Source organism: Pipistrellus hanaki (assembly GCF_964339955.1).
Source record: "Pipistrellus hanaki genome assembly, chromosome: 11".
In the NCBI taxonomy this organism is placed as follows: domain Eukaryota; kingdom Metazoa; phylum Chordata; class Mammalia; order Chiroptera; family Vespertilionidae; genus Pipistrellus; species Pipistrellus hanaki.
Genome location: NC_140513.1, coordinates 69425510 through 69445141, shown reverse-complemented (window position 1 = coordinate 69445141; position 19632 = coordinate 69425510). Strand labels below are relative to the sequence as shown.

Genomic DNA, 19632 nt, shown 5'->3' with positions numbered 1-19632 from the left:
CCACGGAAGCACTGAAAGAATGACCAGAAACTGTGAGAACTAATTTTATCAAAATTTCAGAGAACAGCTAAAGGTTTATAGCAATCAAGTAGAAGCAAAAGGCAAGTAAAGAAAAAGGCTAAATTTTAAAAGTAGGAAAGCACTGTGGTATTTTACTGGCCCTTGGCCCATTCCCTCCCTGGCTTTAGAGCTATCTTGAAGGTAGGCTACATTCCCAGTGTGGAACCCTAGCCCATGGTTCTGGAGGGGACAGAGATCTTATTCACAAATTATTTTGTATGTCTGTCCTAATCTGTCTGGAGGCCACCTGACACACCTGAAGGGCTGACACAAGGTTCACATATCTCTGTCTGACCAAGTGTCTATCAGGGCAGAAAAATGGCTTGTATGACTAAAAACATTGCAAGACAATCAAAACATCCACAATTGCTCAGAGCCAAAGATCATGACTGAAACATACACAAGCTGCCTACAGCCAGGACAGGAAAGCATGCAAGAGAGTTTCTTTGGGATATTAGGACATTCAAAAGTGTTGTGTACTAGGGAATATAGAAAGCCATGTGCATGCCCAGAGCAAGAAAAGACCTGAGTGGGTCCTAAGTCTTCACTATTAGTGAAATAAGAAGTAAAGGTTCAGGCAAATTAAGCTCCTGGTGTTCAAGAAAATCTTAGTCAAAACAATGGCTAAACACAAGCTAAGTCTTCAACTAATAAAGCCAGCAAGTACTGGGGGAAATGAGAATGTGATTTTCAGAGTTACTACTTAAAAATTCAAATGTCCTGTTTTCAATGTGAAACCACATAACATGCAAATAATTAGAAAAGCATGGCTCATACAAAGGGGAAAATAATTAGCAGAAACCATCCCTGAAGAAGTCTAGATTTTGGTGTTACTAAACAAAGACTTTAAATCAGCTGTCTTTGTTATTGTCGTCGTTAATCCTCACCCAAGGATAATTTTTTCCACCGATTTTTACAGAGAGTGGAAGGAGGGGGAGAGACAGAGAGAAATACTGATGTGAGACAGAGACATCGAATGACTGCTTCCTGCACACGTCCAAACCAGGGCCAAGGATCAAACCTGCACCTGAACTCTGTGTTCTTGACCGGAATCGAACCTAAGACCCTTCAGTCTGAGGGCCAACACTCTATTGTCAGACCAAACAGGCTAGGGCAAATCAGCTATCTTAAATATGCTGACAGAGCTAAAGGAAACCATGAAAAAACAGGAAACCAGGAAAATGGCAGATGAACAACATGAGAATATCAATAGAGACAGAAATTATAAAAGGAACAAAACAGAAATATGAGAGATAAAATACAAGAACTGAAATTTAAAATTCTACTGGAGGGAACCAACAGCAGACAGAGCAGGCAGAGTACATAATTAAAAACTTGAAACCACATAATTGAAATTAAGGAGTGTGGGAAGCAGAAAGAGAAAAAGAATGAAGAAAAGTATACAGAGCCTACAGTATCTGTAGGATACTATTAAGCAACCCAACTTATGCATTATGAGCATCTAAGATGAAGAAGAAAGAGAGATCAGTAAAAGAAACACTTGAAGAACAGAAAGAAAAGACTGTCAACCAAGAATTCTATGTCTAATGACATAATCCTTCAAGAATGAAGGAGAAATTAAGACTCTTAGATAAACAAAAATTAAAGAGGTTGCTTCTAAAACATCTGCCCCACAAGAAATGCTGAAGAGAGTTCTTTAGGCTGAAATGAAGGGGTAATAGGTGGTAACTTAGAGCCCTATGGAGAAAAAAGAAAGTAACTACACAGGTGAATATACTGGACTTTTGTTTTAATTCCTTTTTTCCCACGTATAACTTAAAAGGCAAGTGTAATAAATAATAATTATAAATATATGTTAATAGGCACACAACATTAAAAAATTCAGCCCTAGCTAGTATGGCTTAGTGGATAGAGTGTTGGCCTGTGGATTGAAAGGTCTCAGGTTTGATGCTAGTCAAGGGCACATGTCTGGGTTGCGGGCTCAACCCCCAGTGGGGAGTGTAAAGAAGGCAGCTGATCAATGATTCTCTCTCATCATTGATGTTTCTATCTCTTTCTCCCTCTCCCTTTCTCTCTGAAATAAAATATATATATATATTTTTTTAAAAATTCAATCTGTGACAAAAACTATACAAAGAGGGTAGGATGGAAATATGGAGGAGCTGAGTATTTATATACTATTTAAAAGAGTTGGTATCATTCAAACTAGGTGTGATAAATTTAACATGTTAATTGTAATATCCTAAAGGTAAACAGAAAGAGAATCAAAATAATGCACTATAAAGAACTTTTATTTCAGAGAGGAAGGGAGAGGTAGAGAAATAGAAATATCAATGATGAGAGAGAATCATTGATATACTGCCTCCTGTACACCCCCTACTGGGGAATGAGCTGCAAACTGGGCAAATACCTGGTTCATAGGTCAATTCTCAACCACTGAGACACACTGGCTGAGTACAAATATATTTTTAAAAGCAATAATGGAGAAATTGAGGAATAAAAACATGTTATATAGAAAATAAATAAATGGCAGAAGTCCTTCCTTCCCAAAATTATTTATTTATTTATTTAAATCTTTATTATTCATATTATTACAAATGTTCCTCATTTCCGCCGCCCCTCCATTGCTCCCCTCCACCAGGTTCCCACCCCACCCTCTGCCCTTTCCCCACCACCCACTGTCCTCATCCATAAGTGCACAGTTTATGTTCAGTCTCTTCCAACACCCCCATCTCCCCTTTTCCCTGAGAATCGTCAGTCCACCCCCTTTCCATACCTCTGATTCTATTATATTCACCAGTTAATACTGTTCATCAGGTTTTTTAATTCCCTTGGTTTTTAGATTCACTTGTTGATAGTTACGTATTTGTTGTTCATAATTTTTATCTTTATTTTCTTCCACTTCCTAAAGAACCCCCTTCAGCAATTCATATAATTCTGGTTTGGAGGTGATGAACTCCTTTAGATTTTTTTTATTAGTGAAGCTCTTTATCTGGCCTTTGATTCTGAGTGATAGCTTTGCTGGGTAGAGTATTTTTGGCTGTAGGTTCTTACTATTCATCACCTTGAATATTTCTTGCCATTCCCGTCTGGCCTGCATAGTTTCTGTTGAGAAATCAGCTGACAATCGTATGGGTGCTCCTTTATAGGTAACTACCTGCTTTTCTCTTGCTGCTTTTAATATTCTCTCTTTGACTTTTGCTCTTGGAATTTTAATTATGATGTGTCTTGGTGTGGTCCTCTTTGGATTCCTTTTGTTTGGGGTTCTGTGTGCTTCCTGGACTTGTAAGTCTAATTCTTTCACCAGGTGGAGGAATTTTCTTTTACTACTTCTTCCAATATATTTTTGGTATCTTGCTCTCTCTCTTATTCTGGGACCCCCATAATTCTGATGTTGGTTCACTTGAAGTTGTCTCAGAGGTTTCTTACATCATCTTCAACTTTCTGGATTCTCTTATCTTCTTGCTTCTGTGGAGGAGTGTCTTCTGGCTCTTTATGTTCCAAATCTTTGACTTGATTCTTGCGATATTCCATTCTGTTTTTAGGACTCTGTATAATATTTTTTATTTCAGACAATGTATTCTTTATTTCTAGTTGAGACCTTTTCATATCCTCATAGGTCTCATTTATTTTATCGGCATTTTCTAGGAAATTCTTGAAAAACCTTATAACGTGGGTTTGAACTCTATATCCAGTCGCTTGTTGTCCTCCATTTCTTTGGTTTGTGATCTGTTTCCTTGTCTCGGCATTTTCACAGCTTCCCTGGGTTGGTAGGGTGGCTTTGTGTGTTTGGTGTCCTATATGGCCCAGTGGGTCAGCCTCCCAGTTACCTTAGGTGGACACTCTTGGTGCACCCCTTTGTGGACTGTGTGTACAGCCTTATTGTAGTTAAGTCTTGATTGTTGTTGGTATCACTGGGAGGAACTGACCTCCAAGCCAATCGGCTGTGAGGATCAGCTGTGTCTATGCCGGGAGACAGCCTTATTCGACTAGATTTGGAAAACTGCAAAAGCCTCTGCTTGGATGGGGCAGAGTTTCAGGGTGGAGCCTACAGCCTTGGCTTCCTGTCAGCCCCGCCTTATGAGGTTCCTGAGTCTCAGTATTCCTCAGTGTCCTTCGGTACTCGCTGCAAGCACCTCTGAAAGAAAGGTGCCCTTGAGTTTCGCCACTACCAGACAGTCTAGTCTCTCCCCCAATGAGCCCAGAACTGCACTCCAAGTGCAGTTGGAAGTGCAGTTGGAAGTGGAGTTGGAAGTGGGGTTCAGTGCAGTCCGGAGCTTTTGTCTCCTTCCCACTAGGGCAATTGGGCACAACTCCGGGACTCTGCCTTTTGCCGCTCCCCTGAGTTTCCACCTTACAGCCCAGATTCCCTCCATATGAGCCTGAGTCCCCAGGGTCTGGCCTAGAACTGGGGTTCAGTGCAGTTGGAACTGGGGTTCAGCACAGTCCAGAGCTTTTATCTCCTTCCCGCTAGGGAACGCCAGCCAGGCACTCAGCCGCCCCCCTCCTCTCCAGCTCAGTCCTCTCCCCATGCGCGCACCGTGTCTCCGTATCTTAGGCTTTTACAACTCCTCTGATTTTTCTTCTGGTTTTCTCTTTCCTTCTAGTTGTAGAATTTCCAGTCAGTCAACTTTCCTATAGTCTGGAAAATGTCCATTTTGAATTTTAGTTGTATTTTTTTTAAATTGTTGTGCGAGGCTGCAGTTAGGTGTTTACCTGTGCCGCCATCTTGGTTTCTCTATCCCCATAATTACTTTAAATGTAAGTGGATTAAACTCTCCAATTAATGAGCAGAGATTGATAGAATGAATAAAAAAGCTTCATTAATCTATATGCTTATCTGTAAGTGACTCCTTTTAGATACAAAGACACAAAGAGGTTGAAAGTAAAAGGATGAAAAAGAGAGCTGAGTGACTATTTTATTATCAGACCAAATAAATTTTAAGTCAATAAAGGTTACAAGAGATAAAGAAGGACATTACATTGGATCCATCAAGGTATATAAATTTATACATATCTAACAACAGGGCTCCAACTTAATAATGATACAAAGAGAGAGAGAATTAGAGAATTAGAGAATTCTACACTAATAGTTATAGACTTCAATACTTCACTCCCAATAAATAGAACAATTGGACCCATCAGTAAGGAAAGAGACCTGAACATCCCCATAAGCCAATTAGCCCTAACAAATATTTACAAAATACTCCAACCTACAATAGCAGAATATACTTTCTTTTTTATATTTTTATTGACTGAAAAGAGGAAGGGAGAGGAATAGAGAGACAGAAACATCAATGATGAGAGAGAATCATTGATAGGCTGCTTCCTGCACGCCCCATACTGGCGGATCAAGCCCATCACCTGGTCATATGCCCTGACCAGGAATTAAACCATGACCTCCTGGTTCATAGTTGATGTTCAATCACTGAGCAACACAAGCTGGGCTAGAATATAATTTCTTTTCAATAGCACATGGATGGTTCTCCAAAACAGGATATATAGTAAGCTATGAAACAAGTCTTAATCCATTTTAAAAGATTAAAATTATACAAAGTATCTTTTCTAACACAATTAATGAAATTAGAAATCAATAACAAAAAAACACTAGAAGACAGACACATGTGCAGAAATTAAACAACAAATTTAGTTGTTTACTCTTAACCAGAGTTAGGAAAATTAGAAAGTACCTTGGGACAAATGAAGAGACAACACATCTATATTTCAGACAAAGAGAAAGAAATTCTCAGAGGAAAATTTATAGCTGTAAATCCTATATTAAAAAATAGAAGATCTTAAATTAAACTAATTATATATTATAATAAAGATAAACAAAATAAAGAATAGAAAAATAGAGAAAAATCAATGAAACCAAAATTAATTCTTTGAAAAGATGAACAAATTGACAAAGTTTTAGCTACCAGCTGGATAACTCACATAAAACAGAAAGATTTCTTTTACCATAACTCACTTAAGAAGAAACAGAAAATCTGAATAGGCCTATAGCAATAGTGAAATTGAATCAGTAATCAAATACCTCCCAAAAAAGAAAAGCCCAGGACTAGATGACTTCACTGGTGAATTCCACCGTTTAAAAGAGAAAGAACACAAAATCTTTCTTAATCTCTTCTTAAAAGTTGAAGAGGTGGGAACACTTCCTAACTCAATCTATGTGGCCAGCATTACCCTGATACCAAAACCAGATAAATACAAAACAAGAAAATTACAGATTAATACTCCTGATGAATATTGATGGCAAAAACTTCAATAAAATATTAGTCAGAAAAAAGAAAATATATATATTAGCAAAATGAATTCAGGAGCATATTAGGAGTATACACCATGACTAGCTGGGTTTTATCCCAGGAATGCAAGGTTGGTTTAACATATGAAAATCAATGTGATATACCATTCATAATTAATGCAGCAAAAGCATTTGACAAAATTAACTCTTTCATAATAAAAGCACTCAAGAAACTAGAAATAGAATGCACTTCCTCAATATCATAGAGGCCAGATATACATATCTAAAACACACACAAATAATATCATATTCAATGGTAAAAGATTTAAAATTAGAAACAAGACAAGGATATTTGCTTTTGCCACTTCTATTTAATACAGCACTAGAAGGTCTAGCCAGAGAAACTAGGCAAGAAAAAAAATAAGTAAAAGGCAACAATATTAGAAATGAAAAGTAAAATTATCTCTATACAGAGGTGACATGATCTTTTATGTAGATGGCACTAAAAATCCACCAAAAAACCTGTTAGAACTAATTCATAAATTTAGCAAAGTTTCAAAGTTTCCATGCATGAATGATGAATAATCTAAAAAATAAATTAAGAACACAATATATTCACAATAGTATAAATAAGAATAGGAGTAAATATAAAGAGTTGAAAGAGTAAGACACTGAAAACTAAAAAAAATTACAAAAAGAAATTAAGAAAGACACAAATAAGGCATGCAATGTTTATGGATTGAAAGACTTAGTATTATTAATATGTTAATACTACCCAAAGTGATATACAGATTCAATGCAATCACTATTAAAATCTCAATGGCATTATTTAAAAAAAAAAAAAAAGTCATCCTAAAAGCATGCGCGCACGTACACACACACACACCATTAGGATTCTTGAGGGATGGCCAATAACCAAGAAACACAAAGTTGAAGGACTTACACTTGCTGGTTTCAAAGCTTACCATAAAGCTACAGAAAGTATGATACTAGCAAAAGGACAGACATAGAGACCAATGGAATAGAATAGAGACATTTGGTCAACTAACTTTTAGCAAGGGTGCCAACTCCATTCAATGGAGAAAGGACAGTCTTTTCAACAAATATTGTAGGAAAACTGGACATCCACATGCAAAAGAATAGATTAAAGGGATAAATGTAAGAGCCAAAATCTGAATAGCACATGGATGATTAAACTCCGAGAAGGAATCATAGGGGAATCTTCATGACGTTGGATTTGGCAATGATTTCTTGGCTACGACACCAAAGACAGAGGCAACAAAAGAAAAAAAATAGATAAGTTGGTCTTCATGAAAATTAAAAACTTTTGTGTATCAAAAGGCACTATCCACAGGATAAAAAAGCAACCCACACAATGACACAAAATATTTGCAAACCATATGTCTGGTAAGGTATAAATATCCAGAATACAGAACTCCTAAAACTCAACAAGAAAGCAATGCTATTATATTTTAAAATGGGTAAAGGACTTGAAATGTTATTTTTCCAGAGAAGACATACAAAGGGGCCAATAAGCATATGAAAACATTTCAACATCACTAATCACTACAGAAATGCAAATTAAAGCTACAATGAGATACTACACCTATTTTAAAAAGAAGACAACAACAATAGAAAGTATTGACAAAAATGAGGAGAAACTGGAACCTCTGTGTATTGATGGTGGGAACATAAAATGGTTTAACCCACCGTGAAAAACAATTTGGCAATTCCTTAAAAAAAGTTAAAAACAGAATTACCAGGTGATCTAGTGATTCCACTGCTGAATATATGGATTGAAGAACTCACAGCAGGGTCTCAAACATGTTCATAGCAGCATTATTCAGAACAGCTAAAAGGTAGAAGCAACCCAACCGTCCATGGGTGGATCAGTGAATAAACAAAATATGGTATATGGAATGTTATCCAGCCTTGAAAAGGAAGGACATTCTGCCACAGCCTTCAATACGGGTGAACCATGAGAGCATTATGCCAGGTGAAATAAGCCAGGTATGAAATGACAAATACTGTGTGATTCTACTCACATGGGGACCTGACCTAGAGAATCAGAGTCATAAAGGCAGGAGGCAGCAGGGGGTGGCCGGGGGCGGGGCTTCTATAGGGAGGTGTTTTCAATGGCACAGAATTTCAGAGGTGCAAGATAAACCAATTCTGGAGATGGATGGTGGTGATGGTTGAACAACAGTGTTAATGTACTTAATGCCAATGAACTGGCACTTAAAATGATTAGGATGGCAAATTTTGTTATATGTATTTTACACAATCTTTAAAAATTAGGGGGAAGAATGAAGTTCTAAAACATGCTACCAAACGAATACCATGAAGTGCGGAAAGCTGGAGGGAAGGGCAAAGGCCACGTGACTGCACTTCCAGAGACGCCAGCCGTGCCCTGCCCTGGGAGCCGGACGCAGAGGAGTAACGGGGGCAGCCAGGCCCGGGGCAGGCAGTCTGAGGCGCCCCTCAGTCTGGGACAGTGAACATGGTCTAATGTGGACAGGGCGATGACTGTACAACATTGTGAATGTTCTGAATGCTACTGAACCTCACTCAACAGGATTAAATTGGTAAATTCTGTTACTTAGATTTACATAAAAATAATAAACAAACCAACACACAAAGCCATTGGTGAGAATCTCAGCCGTCGGAGCAGCAGGAGAGCAGCTGGGGGAGGCTGAGCGTGGCCCGGGCTGAGCCGCGTGGGGCCAGCGGCGGAGCGGACGCCGGGCCAGGTGGGCTCGCAGGGCCGGGGCCGCACGCGGGGCTCAGCTCTGCCGCAGAGGCAGGGAGAAGGGCCACGAGGAGGCAGCCCAGAGGCGGTGTGCCTGCCAGCGGGGCTGCGGCCCCAGAGAGAAGGGAGCGAGGCTCAGGCGGGGAGGGCCGTCGGAGGAAGGAAGGGGCGGCCGCCGTCCTCCGTGCGGTGTGACCAAGCCTGGCAGCCAGTCCCGCAACGTTTAACAAACTGAAAACTCAGTTTGTTCTCATCAGTTCAATTAGACAAAACAAAACAAAACAAAACAAAACACCAAACAACAAAAATAAACAAACGGTCAATACAAAGATCACGAGGAAATTAATAAAGTATTTAAAATTATAGTGGAAATTGCAAATATTTTGAACTGAAGGTCAAAGAAAATGCTACAAAACAGAAACTTGGGAATTCCGCAGCTGAAGCCTGTGCTCTAAGAGGAAACAGGATCTGCACATCGCAACAAACTTCCTGTACAAAAATGGCAACCCACAGACAGAAGGGAAGAACTACTAAAAGGAAGAACTCCATGAAACACACAATAAAGAATTTCAGAGCCAGGAAGAGTTGCTTGAAAAGGCAAATGCCGTTCACAGACCCTAAAGGGGTGCCCAGCTGCTTCGCATGGGCAGGTCATGAACTTTAATGACAATTAATGTGAAAACTCGGATAAATTAGAGAAGTACCAATTGCTAGAAAGGCAGAGTTTAACAGAAAGAGAAACTCCACACGGTTCTAAAACTACAAGAAATGGAGCCCATTAGCGAAACCTTACCCTCCCGGGATGGAGGCCGGGGCAAAGGTCAGCCACAGCGTGCAGGCGAGGCACGGAGAGCCCGCAGAACACCGAACTGCCCCGGTGCTGGACATTTCTCAAAAGAAAAGGTCACAGGAGGACCGCCCACACTCAAAAAAGAACTCTGAGACCAGACGGCCTCACCCGCGAACTCTACAAACACTTAGGGAGAGCACGCCTCGCACAAACCCTCCGGAACCCTGGACCGGGAGCACCCTCTGCGGGTGCAGACGCACAGCCACACGGTCAGACAACAGCTCCTGGCTTCTACCCCCCGTACCCGAGCCCAACAAGGTGCCCTGAGGGCAGTATGCAGGCCCCCTACATCTCTGGCCTGAGGTCACCAGACCCGGGGCACCACCTACATGTACCCAGGCCAGGCTGAGCTGCTGCTCTGCTGAAACCTGAGGTCACAGCCCAGCTCCCATGCTGTCCTCTGACCCCGCCGCGCCCCACTTACAGCCCGAACCTCGCTGGAGGCCGGGGGCCAGCCGGCGGCCGCCTCCATGTCCTGCAGCTTCTGCGTCTGCTTCAGCTGGTTCAGCGACGGCTTCAGCGGCGGGGCCCCGGCCGCCTGGCTGGCCCACTGGTCCACCAGCCTGTGCAGGTCGTCCGTGAAGGTGCCCTTCTTGTTGTTGCTGTTGTTCACCTGCGCCTGGGCGTGCGGGGTGGGGGCGCCCGGCTCGGGGCCCGGGGCCAGGCTGCTGGTGGAGGACCCTGGGGAGGCACACAGGCAGCGTTGGCGGCCTCGCCACGGCGACGACGGGCCGGCTGCACGCTCAATGGTCTCGCGCAGGCCAGGCAACGCCTTGCTTCAGGAGATGGTCTGATTAGGGACCCGCGTGCCCGGTATGGGCGTGTGAAGCACTCAGCAGGCCGCGGGGCCTGGCGTCACCACTCCTCAGCCAGGCGGGCGACAGGGCCGCTGCAGCATCCACTCTGTGCCCACGCTGCTCGGCCTGCCAGACCCGGGAGGGCTCGGGAAGGAACCTCCTGGTGCGGATGGGAGGCAACCGTCTGGCCAGCACGCTCAGCTCCGACGTGAGGACGCCGAGGGGCTGCTCGGGGCACATGCTCTGTGTGGGCGGGTCGCTGGCACTGCTGGGACTCAGTGGCGTGGTGTTTGAATTTAAGACACAGAAGTTGCACCTCTCCTGGCCAGAGCACTGGGGGCCGTGCTGATAAAGGGCACAGACCTAGAGCCTTCCACCCGCCATGGGCCCGCCACCTGGGCGCCGCCCGAGGCTGCCCCTCAGCTGGAGCAGGAGTAAGGCTGTGGGGCCCGGCTGCAGCTCAGAGCTGGCAAAGGCAGGCACTGCCCACGCCACTAAAAGGTGTGTTTTCAACGACCAAAACAGGACGTTCCACTTTTAAAAAATGGTGCCCCGCCCTTTCTTCAACATAGAAGTTCTGGTTGGCAATTTTGAATCGGCCACTCTTTTAAGTTATTTAAAAATAACCCAATGACCATCTCTTCAAACAAGCCATTGCAAAGTATAGTCTACTTCAGTGGCGAGCAACAAAAAAGCAGACACAACAGTTGAGCGTTAGTAATGAGATGCTACACACGTGAGCTATGTCTACATGAACGTTCCAGCCAGAAAATAAAAAAATAAAAAATAAAAAAAAGGCACGAGATGAGCGGCGGGCGGCCAGACAGGTGGTCCCGCTCTGCCCGCCCCCGCTCTGGCACCGTCCTGAGCACCCACGGGAGCCCTCCTTCCTAGGTTTTGGAAAAGGAGCCAATCAGCGATGGGTACGTGTGATGTCCGGAGGCAGCTTTAGAGGCGAACTGACCGGAATGCACACTCAGACCCGCAGAGATGAAAGGGGCACCGCTGGGGGCTGCCCTGCCAGGCAGTGGTGAGCGGTGCCCACGGAGGGCGGGCACAGTGCAGGCCCACGCCTGCTGCCCGCCGGCCCTGGGTTGCAGGCGGCAGCAGAAGCCGAGGGCCACTAGCCACAGAAAGCCCATGCGATGGAGAGCGGACGAGTGAAAAACTGATAATTACGACTGCTGTGCTCTTTGCCTAGACAGAGACGCTTCAAGGCAGACCCTGCAAGGGAGAGAGAACGACACAGACCACAGGGTTAGGCCGGACGGCAGCACGGGACAAGCCACTCTAAGGGAGTCGTCGGCGTTGGGAGGAGCAGGGCCAGCAGGCCGAGCGGAAGGACGGCCTCGGGCTCTGGGCGCCCAGCTCGGGGTGCAGCTCGCGAGCTCGCTGAGGGCGGAGGTGCAGGCCAAGCCCACGTTCAGAGAGAAGAGTGCATCTCTAGAAACACATCCCAAAAAAGGAAAGAAAAGGAAACCAACCCAAGAAAAGGGCCGCGCTCACCACTCGGCTCTAAGGCAGGGCTCTGGGAGCCCCTGGCCGCGCCAGCGTGAGCTGGCTCTGGAGCCGGCCGCCCTCAGGCCATGGGGCTTTCCGAGTGCAAAAAGATACATTGCTTTGCGGGCTGAGGCCAGCGCGGGAGGAGGGCAGGCAGGCCTGTCTGGGGAGGGAGAGCAGGGGCGATGCTCTTCCACTGGGTCTGGTCTGGTATCTCCTACCCGGCAGGCAGGCAGGCAGGCAGGCGGCCCCGCCATTGCTGCAGGCCCGTCTGTGCGGACGGACGGCGCACGCTGACCTCAGCGTCGGCCGCCCTGACAGTCTGCCCCGGAGAGCGGAGAGGGAGCGACTCGGGAGTCCGGAGCTGAGGTGGGACGGCAGGGGCTCGGGCATCCCCAAGGTCACTCAGCAAGGCTGCACAGGGAGGTCTGGCTCCCGCCCACGGCCCTCACAGCAGCAGGCCCTGGCACACCCACGCCGCTCCGGGCTGCAGCCCCAGCACGCGCCCCGGAGGCCAGCACAGCGCGCTGGGCGCCCTTCATCCTGCGGCTCCAAGGAGCAGAGAAAAGCAGAGGGACACGCACAGCCAGACCTCCGCCCGGGTGAGCCTGTCTGTGCGCCCTGTCATGCTCTCGGGGGAGGGGGGAGCCTTAGCGCCTAGCCTGCAGCAGGCCCCAGCGTGACCCAGAACACGGGCCTGAACACCAGCTGGGTTTCCACAGCCCAGTGAGTTCTGAGCGGCTGCCGGGCCGCCGTTCTGGGGCAGGGCTGGCTCCGTCCTCCCAGGACGGCCACCGCGGCTGGGTGCCGGCTCAGACCCGGAGGCCTGCAGTGGAAGCCCAGGGACCTCACGGGAACCCGGGCCAGCGGCAGTGGGCACTGTGCCCCACGCTGACAGGCCGGGAAAGCCGAGCACAGACAGCCGGGCCCTCCGAGGGACTTCCAGCCATGTCTGTGCTCACGCCGCTGGGCCACGGGTGCTGGCGCCCACAGCCCTGGCCCTCGGCCTGTCCCCGGCCTGCGCCGCCCGCCCTGGCTGCTCACCACACCCACATGCACTGTGGTGCGCCTGGCTCCGCCGCAGGCTTCGGAACAGCGAGGCGCCAGGAGCCATGGGGCTGACACAGGCCCCACAGGGAACCCGAGGAGGGAGGCCTCGGGGTGTCGGGGTGAAAAGCAGACCAGCCCCACCCCAGTCTCCTGTGGAGAGAGGTGTCCCCGCAGGACTCCGTCCTCGGCCAAGGCCCCGGGAAGAGGAGCCAGCCTCCGGCCCAGGACATCGGGAAGGTCCACGCTGCGGGCAGCACGGAGGCCGCGGCTGTCCTGTCAGCGCGTGGCGGCAGGGGTGCCAGGGCCCGCCTTCGCCCGCTCACCCCGCACAGGCACAGGGCTGCTCCTGGCGTGGACAGCCAGCCTGCTGGGCGCCGCCTCCGCCTCCCCGGCCTCTGGCTGGCTGCCAGGCGATGCCTCCCCTCCCGGGTGCCTGAGGGGGCGCTTATAAACAAGGGGTGGGGGAGAGAGGTGCTCAGGTGCTGTCGGAGGCCGGCCCTGTGGGGCTCCCCACCGCCCGATGAGGCACGTCGCTGAGGGGTGGTGCACCCCGACAGTGGCTGTGCGCACTGGGTCCGGCAGAGAGGACACGGGGTGGCGCCCATGCACTGCTCTGGTGTCTGTGAACTGAGCCACCAACCTCCCAGCGGAGGCAAGTCCCACTGGCTGTGGAGCAGGCCCTGCGGCAGCGTCTGGGCCACACAGGCCCAGGCACAGGCCGGCCCTCGGACAGCCTGCAGGCTGCATGGAGGCTCTCCTTGCCCCCGGGCCTCTCCCACAGCCCCGGCAGCAGGGCCGCCCAGGAGGGTGGAGGGGTCACGCCAGCGAGCCTCAGGCCCCAGAGATAACCTTGCTGCAGCGCGGACACCGGGCACGAGCCAAAGGCCCGGAGCATACCACGTCCCCGAGGAGGGAGGAGAGGGCCCGGCTGACAGCAGGGCACCGGGACACCTTCGCTCCGCAACCCCACGGCGGCCCGCCGGTCACCGGGCCGGGCCTGCCTGCCCCGGGCGCCCGCCCACCCGAGCTGCTGAGGCCGCGCCCACCTTGCTCTGGCCCAGGCCTGGCCACCTCTCCCCCAGGCACCGCCTTCCAGCGCCTGGCACTGCCCACAGCTCTGCGGAGGCACCACCATCGCCACCTGCCTCATCTCTGAGTCCAGGGAGCTTCCAAAGTTCACACACAGCTGACTTTTCCAAAGACTCGTCTCCTGTTCCTTTTAGGGGGAGAACCGAAACCACTCTGCTTCCCTCCGGCTTAGGCGGGCTCGCACCCGGACTCCAGCTCTGCTCCACCTCCCCGTAGCCAACCTCTCAGTTGCCAGACCAATGTCCTTCCCTGTTGTGGGCCCCTGGGTCACCAGGCACCTGCTGACAGGAGCTCCCGGAGCCGAGGGCGGGGACCACACCGAAGGGAGGGGTCCTGGGTGTTGCAGCCCCAGCTGGGAGCTCACGGCTTCATGCCCTTGACAAGAGGGCCCAGTGCAGGCCGCACGCTCCTCGCCCCACAAAACAACAATCTAGAAACCCACAGCATGTCTTCAGGTCCAGACAGAGCCTGAGCCAGGGGACCACGTCACGGCCTGAACACGGGCTGGGCTGTGCAAATAGCAGGATCATCGCCCTCGCAGCAGCCGAGGGAGCAGGCCAGCCGGCAGTGGGTGCCCCTGAAACCTCCCCCTCCCCCGGGCCAGGCCCGTCCGCACTGCCTGTGCCTCACACTCCTCCCCCCAGGCCAGGGCAGCAGCAAAACCTAGTCTCCGGTCCCTGCTCAGCCTCAAGTTTGTCTTTTATGTTGGAAAATAAGTTACAGTGAAAAAAAAAGGAAACCCCTAAAAGCAGAACCAGAGGGCTGTGCAGGGAGTGGTGATGGCCTGAGGCTGGCGTGGCCCTGGGGAACCCCTGCTCGCATGGACCTCCCACCTGCGCAGCGGCCCTCCCGCAGGGACCAAGGCCCTCTGCCAGGAGACGCCTGGGGACCCATGTGCTCACACCACAGCTCCCGCGCCACAGCCGAGGAGTGAGGAGAGCTGGCCCCCACCTGACCCGGCAACTACCCAGCAGCCCGCGCCCCCCATCTGTCCAGCATCTGTCCGTGAACCGAGCGCCGGGCCGTCCCTGGCCCTCCTCCCTGGTCCCCGCCTGCCACCCGCCTGCTGCCTGGGAGGAGCCGTGCCCTCTGGGGGGATGGGTGCCTCCTGTGGGCGTGGCCTCAGGTCCCAGCAAGCACAATGTATTTTTATTGTACAAGCAAAAGACCACACGCCCACACCAGCATGTCCAATCCAATTGGCAAAAAGCTTAATTTGTCTGTTAAAAACAAAAATCTAGAAGCCCACAGCTTTTGATTCCCTTGCCAATCCACCTGAGGGATAAGAAACAATCTGGGAGAGCCCTGAGCAGTACCCCATTCCGGGGCACGTGTCCCGGTCCCAGGAGGGCACCGGGCGTGGGCGGCTGGGACTGAGTGCTGTCACGGGGCTTGTGGGCTGCACAGCCGGCTGCCTCGTTAGCCCCGAGGCCAGGGGGAGCCACCGGGTGCAGTGCAGGAGCTAGAGACCTCGGAGGGGCTGGGTGAACCAGCTGGCGTGCACGCTCAGCATGTCCGCATGCAGGGGCGGGGGTTGTGCATGTTGTGACACGGGCCTTTTACGGTGACCTGCCAGCACTATCTCGCTCACATGCATGTCTTCCAAGTCCAGACACGTGTGAAGCACGTCATGCATGGAGAGAAGGCTGGAACTGGGTCAGTGGACGTGTGTATTTGTCACAATAGCCACAGAAATAAAAGTATGTCCAACGTCACGAGAATACAAGGTGACGAGAGAAGTGCAGCGCGCCTGGGCCGGGCGGGCCTGCGTGGCGCGGGGGCCGCTGCACATGCCGCGGTGCCGGCAGGAGCCGCGAGCATGCACCGTGCTCTCTGGGGCCAGACGGGTGGTGTGGACGAGGCTCTGTTCTGATATTAAATCAATGAGCTCAATGGCGTAGGGGAGGCATCCTATAAAGCATATGGAGGTGATGGAGACAGGGAGCGGGGAGGGAGAACCAAGGGCTGGGAGGTGATAAAATACAAAAGAACAAATACAGACAGATGGACACAGACACGGGTCCACTGAGGAATCGAGCGCGAGGTTTGCTACTAGACTTATGGGCCACTCTCTCAGACGTTGGGTGGAAAACCGTCCAGCCTGCAAGTGAATATAGAGGGAAGAGAACAGAGACAGGCATCAAGTACAGTCTCGGGCTGCGCCTGCACCACCAGCCAACCAGCCTCGCCACTTAGCATCCACGGCTGCACTCGCCCAGCCCCGAGGACCGCAGCCACCGACCACGCAATGGAAAGGAGGAAGCGCTGGAGCGGAGAGAGGCAGGCCCAGGAGCGCGTGCGGGGCGGGGCAGGGGCCGGACGTGGCTGCGGTCCCCACGCCTCTGCAGAGACGGCGTGGGAGAAGTGCCTCATCGCACAGCCGCTGTGTCCACGCCCTTCCACCTCAGGGCCCGACTCCCAGCTCCAGAGCTGCGCCCTGGCCCCCCGCGGCCCTCTGGACCCATGTTTAGCAGGGAACGGGGCAGGGCAGAGCGGGCAGTGCCTGGCACCCGGCACACACCACACAGCAGACGCCACGTCTGACCTCAGGGTCCTTCCCCAGGTTGCTCTAGCCAAGCACGCCTCCCTCTGAGCCACTTAAAGCAAGACTGACGGTGGCCACCCACTCTCCATCCAGAGGCTGCTGCTCTGGGGTCGCCTCTGTCCGAAGCCGTCGGCAGCCTTGGCCACAGCTCACGTCCCCGCTACACCACACGCCCTGCGTGGCTGGCACATGCTCAGCGGCGGGCAAGCTGGGAATCACCTGGGCCGTGGGCTCCGCCCCCGTCACTGGCTAAGCCGGAGCAGATGTCTGCAGACAAGGAGGCCCGCACGGAGCAAGGCTGCTGGGTCTGCACTGCCTTCCCACCGGAGTCTGCCGCTGCGGCGGGCCCGGCCCTGGCCCTGGCGGGGTCCTGGGCCAGAGGGGCGCGGCTGCAGTCTGACAAGTGACCTGGGTGGGAGAAGGGACAGGGCCATGAGGCGCGAGGGCAGCCGGCCCCCACGGGGCGCAGCCCTCTGCTCGTTGCTGGGTGACCTTAGGGATGCCGAGGCCTGCAGGATGGCGTGTGGCTGGTGACCCACGTGGGTGTTGGGAGGACTGAAGAATGACCAGTCTCCACCGGTGGACAGCACCGAGACGGGCTTGCCTCGTGCAGACCGTGGGAAGGACATGGCAGCTCCGAGGGCCCTGGCTGCTCGGCTGGCGAGCCTCCTCCTCACCACTGAGTCCCGTCAGCCCCGGGCAGACATGGCCGGCGGCTCCGCACCTGTGCCCGCACCCTGCCGGTGCCACGTGACACCCAGAGGGAGGGCTTGTGGCCGCTTCCCACCTGGTGCGACTGAGCATTTCAACTCACTGGTCTCCACCCCGGGGTGCAAGGGCTCGGGGCCCGCGGGCACCTCAGTGCTGGGGGTTGAGGGTAAGGGCTGGGGCCTCACCACCCTTCCCTTCCCCAAGGCTGTCCAAAGGTGACAAATGTCTAAGAAACGCCAGGAAACGGCCCGGCTCGGCAGCACCCTGCAGGGCTGGAGAGCCCGAGCCTCCTCCCTCCCTCCTCCCTTCCCCTCCCTCCCTGTAGCTCCTGAGCAGAGCCACAGCCCCATGTGAGGGGTGGAGAAGTGCCCTTCCAGGTCTGGTGCCTGCCTCCACCTGCCCAGCCCCCCGCCCAGCCCCCAGCAGGCACAGGGCCGACCTGTGCTGGAGGCCACGACCTTGAGCTGCTGCACCAGTGGGGTCAGCAGCCGCCCAGCCTTCAGCTTGCTCCTGCTGGCCTTCCTCCGGCGGCCGGCGGGTGGGGCCGTATGCAGGAGCCCCAGGTTGGGGGGCAGGGGCCTGCCCAGGCGGCGGTACAGGGCTTCGATCTCGCGCTTCTGCTGGCTCTGCAGCTCTGAGATCTCCCGCAGGTGCCTGCAGGGGGCAGAGGAGGGCTGGGTGGCCTCGGGCCCAAGGCGACAGGAGTGTGGGGCAGGCTGCTAGCAGGCACGGGCAGTGGGGCATTTATCCAAACGTTTTTGTTTACACGCCAGCCGCGTGGGAATCGCAGGCCCTGACCAGCTGCAGAGACGTGTTCCCTCCAGGCTCGGACTCGGCGGGTTGTTTTTGGTTTTGGGGGAGGCTGGGTATGGACACCAGCACACATTTATGCTCACAATCACAGGTGAGAACAAGAACGCTGGCACTCGGCACTGCAGGTGCCTCGCTTACCAGCTGTTTTCTCCTTCCCGAGAGGGAGCGAGCGCCAGGGGCATCCAGAGGGCCCGCAGGGCGAGTGGAGACACGCGGTCAGCCAGCCCCGCCCTGCCAGGGCTCCCAACTCGGGCACCGCCCCTGGACAGAGCGGACCTGCAGGCTGAGAGCCAGCACTGGCTGTGGCAGCCGCGCCCACCCCTCGGTGTGCGGCGGGGAAAAAGGTGTTTTCATGGCGAGGTAGAAGAAAAGAAGTTCTAATTTTTCCAATTACGTCTTCAACGCCCGCCAGCTTTGTTTTAGAAAAATGGTTCTCTAAACAGAAAAGTGCTATTGCATCTGATTTGATTCACAGAGTGTGAAGTTTCAAGGGGGAAGCTGGCTGGAGTGGGGGAGAGATGCCGGGTCAGTTGGAGGGTCTGATTCAGGATTTGAGGGAGACCCATACCCTGAAACTCCTGCCCAAAGTGGGCCTCTCAGATGATGGGGCTCCGGGGTCCTAAGAACTGCAAATGCAGGTGGGGAGGCAGCACCTGTCCCCCCACGGATGCCCAGGGGTCCCACACAAGGCACCAGGCAGCAAGCAACAAGGATCGGGTGCCCAGGACTGGGATGAGGGGGCGGGGAGGGGCTGGCCCCTCAAGGGGTGGGGATTGAGGGTCGGGGGGGCAGGGGAGGGATGGGGGTGGGAGGTCGGGGCAGGGCAGGCAAGCTCTCCTGCCCCCTCCCGGTCTCCACCTGTGGACAGCACCGAGACGGGCTTGCCTCGTGCAGACTGTGGGGAGGACACGGCAGCTGCCAGGGCCCTGGCTGCTGGGCCGGCGAGCCTCCTCCTCACCAGAGGGGGCCGGAGGGAGGAGCAGGAGAGGCTGGCCAGGCTCCTGGGCCTGTGGCAACTCCTGGGTCCACCCCAGGGGGCTCTGCCCTCAGCCTTCTGTCCAGGACGCCAGCCTCTCCCAGCACATGGTCCTCCTGCCCAGGGGGCCAGGTGCAGCTGGCTGGGGCCTGACCAGGCAGTGGCCCCACTTCAGAGGCAGCGTGGGGGGCCTGGTCTGGGTGACACCCGCTGTCCTGCTGAGGCCACAGGAGGGGCTGCCCTGGGGGTAAAGAGGCACCGCCCCCAGACCAGGGCGATTGCTGCTG

The 19632-nt window shown here is 52.3% G+C and overlaps 1 protein-coding gene across 10 annotated transcripts in view; it reads right to left on the bottom strand.

Moving 5' to 3' along the window:
* Positions 1–19632, bottom strand: part of WNK2 (WNK lysine deficient protein kinase 2) — a 111322-nt gene that overhangs the window by 9687 nt on the left and 82003 nt on the right. For 3 of the 10 annotated variants that reach the window (XM_084898999.1, XM_084898995.1, XM_084898996.1), the window contains exons 24-28: positions 17996–18210; positions 17065–17253; positions 16303–16401; positions 11841–11885; positions 10289–10545 (exon numbers count right to left, since the gene is read on the bottom strand). In XM_084898999.1, the coding sequence (XP_084755125.1) occupies positions 10289–10545; positions 11841–11885; positions 16303–16401; positions 17065–17253; positions 17996–18210 (805 nt within the window). The remainder of the gene's footprint in view (positions 1–10288; positions 10546–11840; positions 11886–16302; positions 16402–17064; positions 17254–17995; positions 18211–19632) is intronic. The other 7 variants (XM_084899000.1, XM_084898997.1, XM_084899002.1 and 4 more) reach the window with 5 other exon arrangements.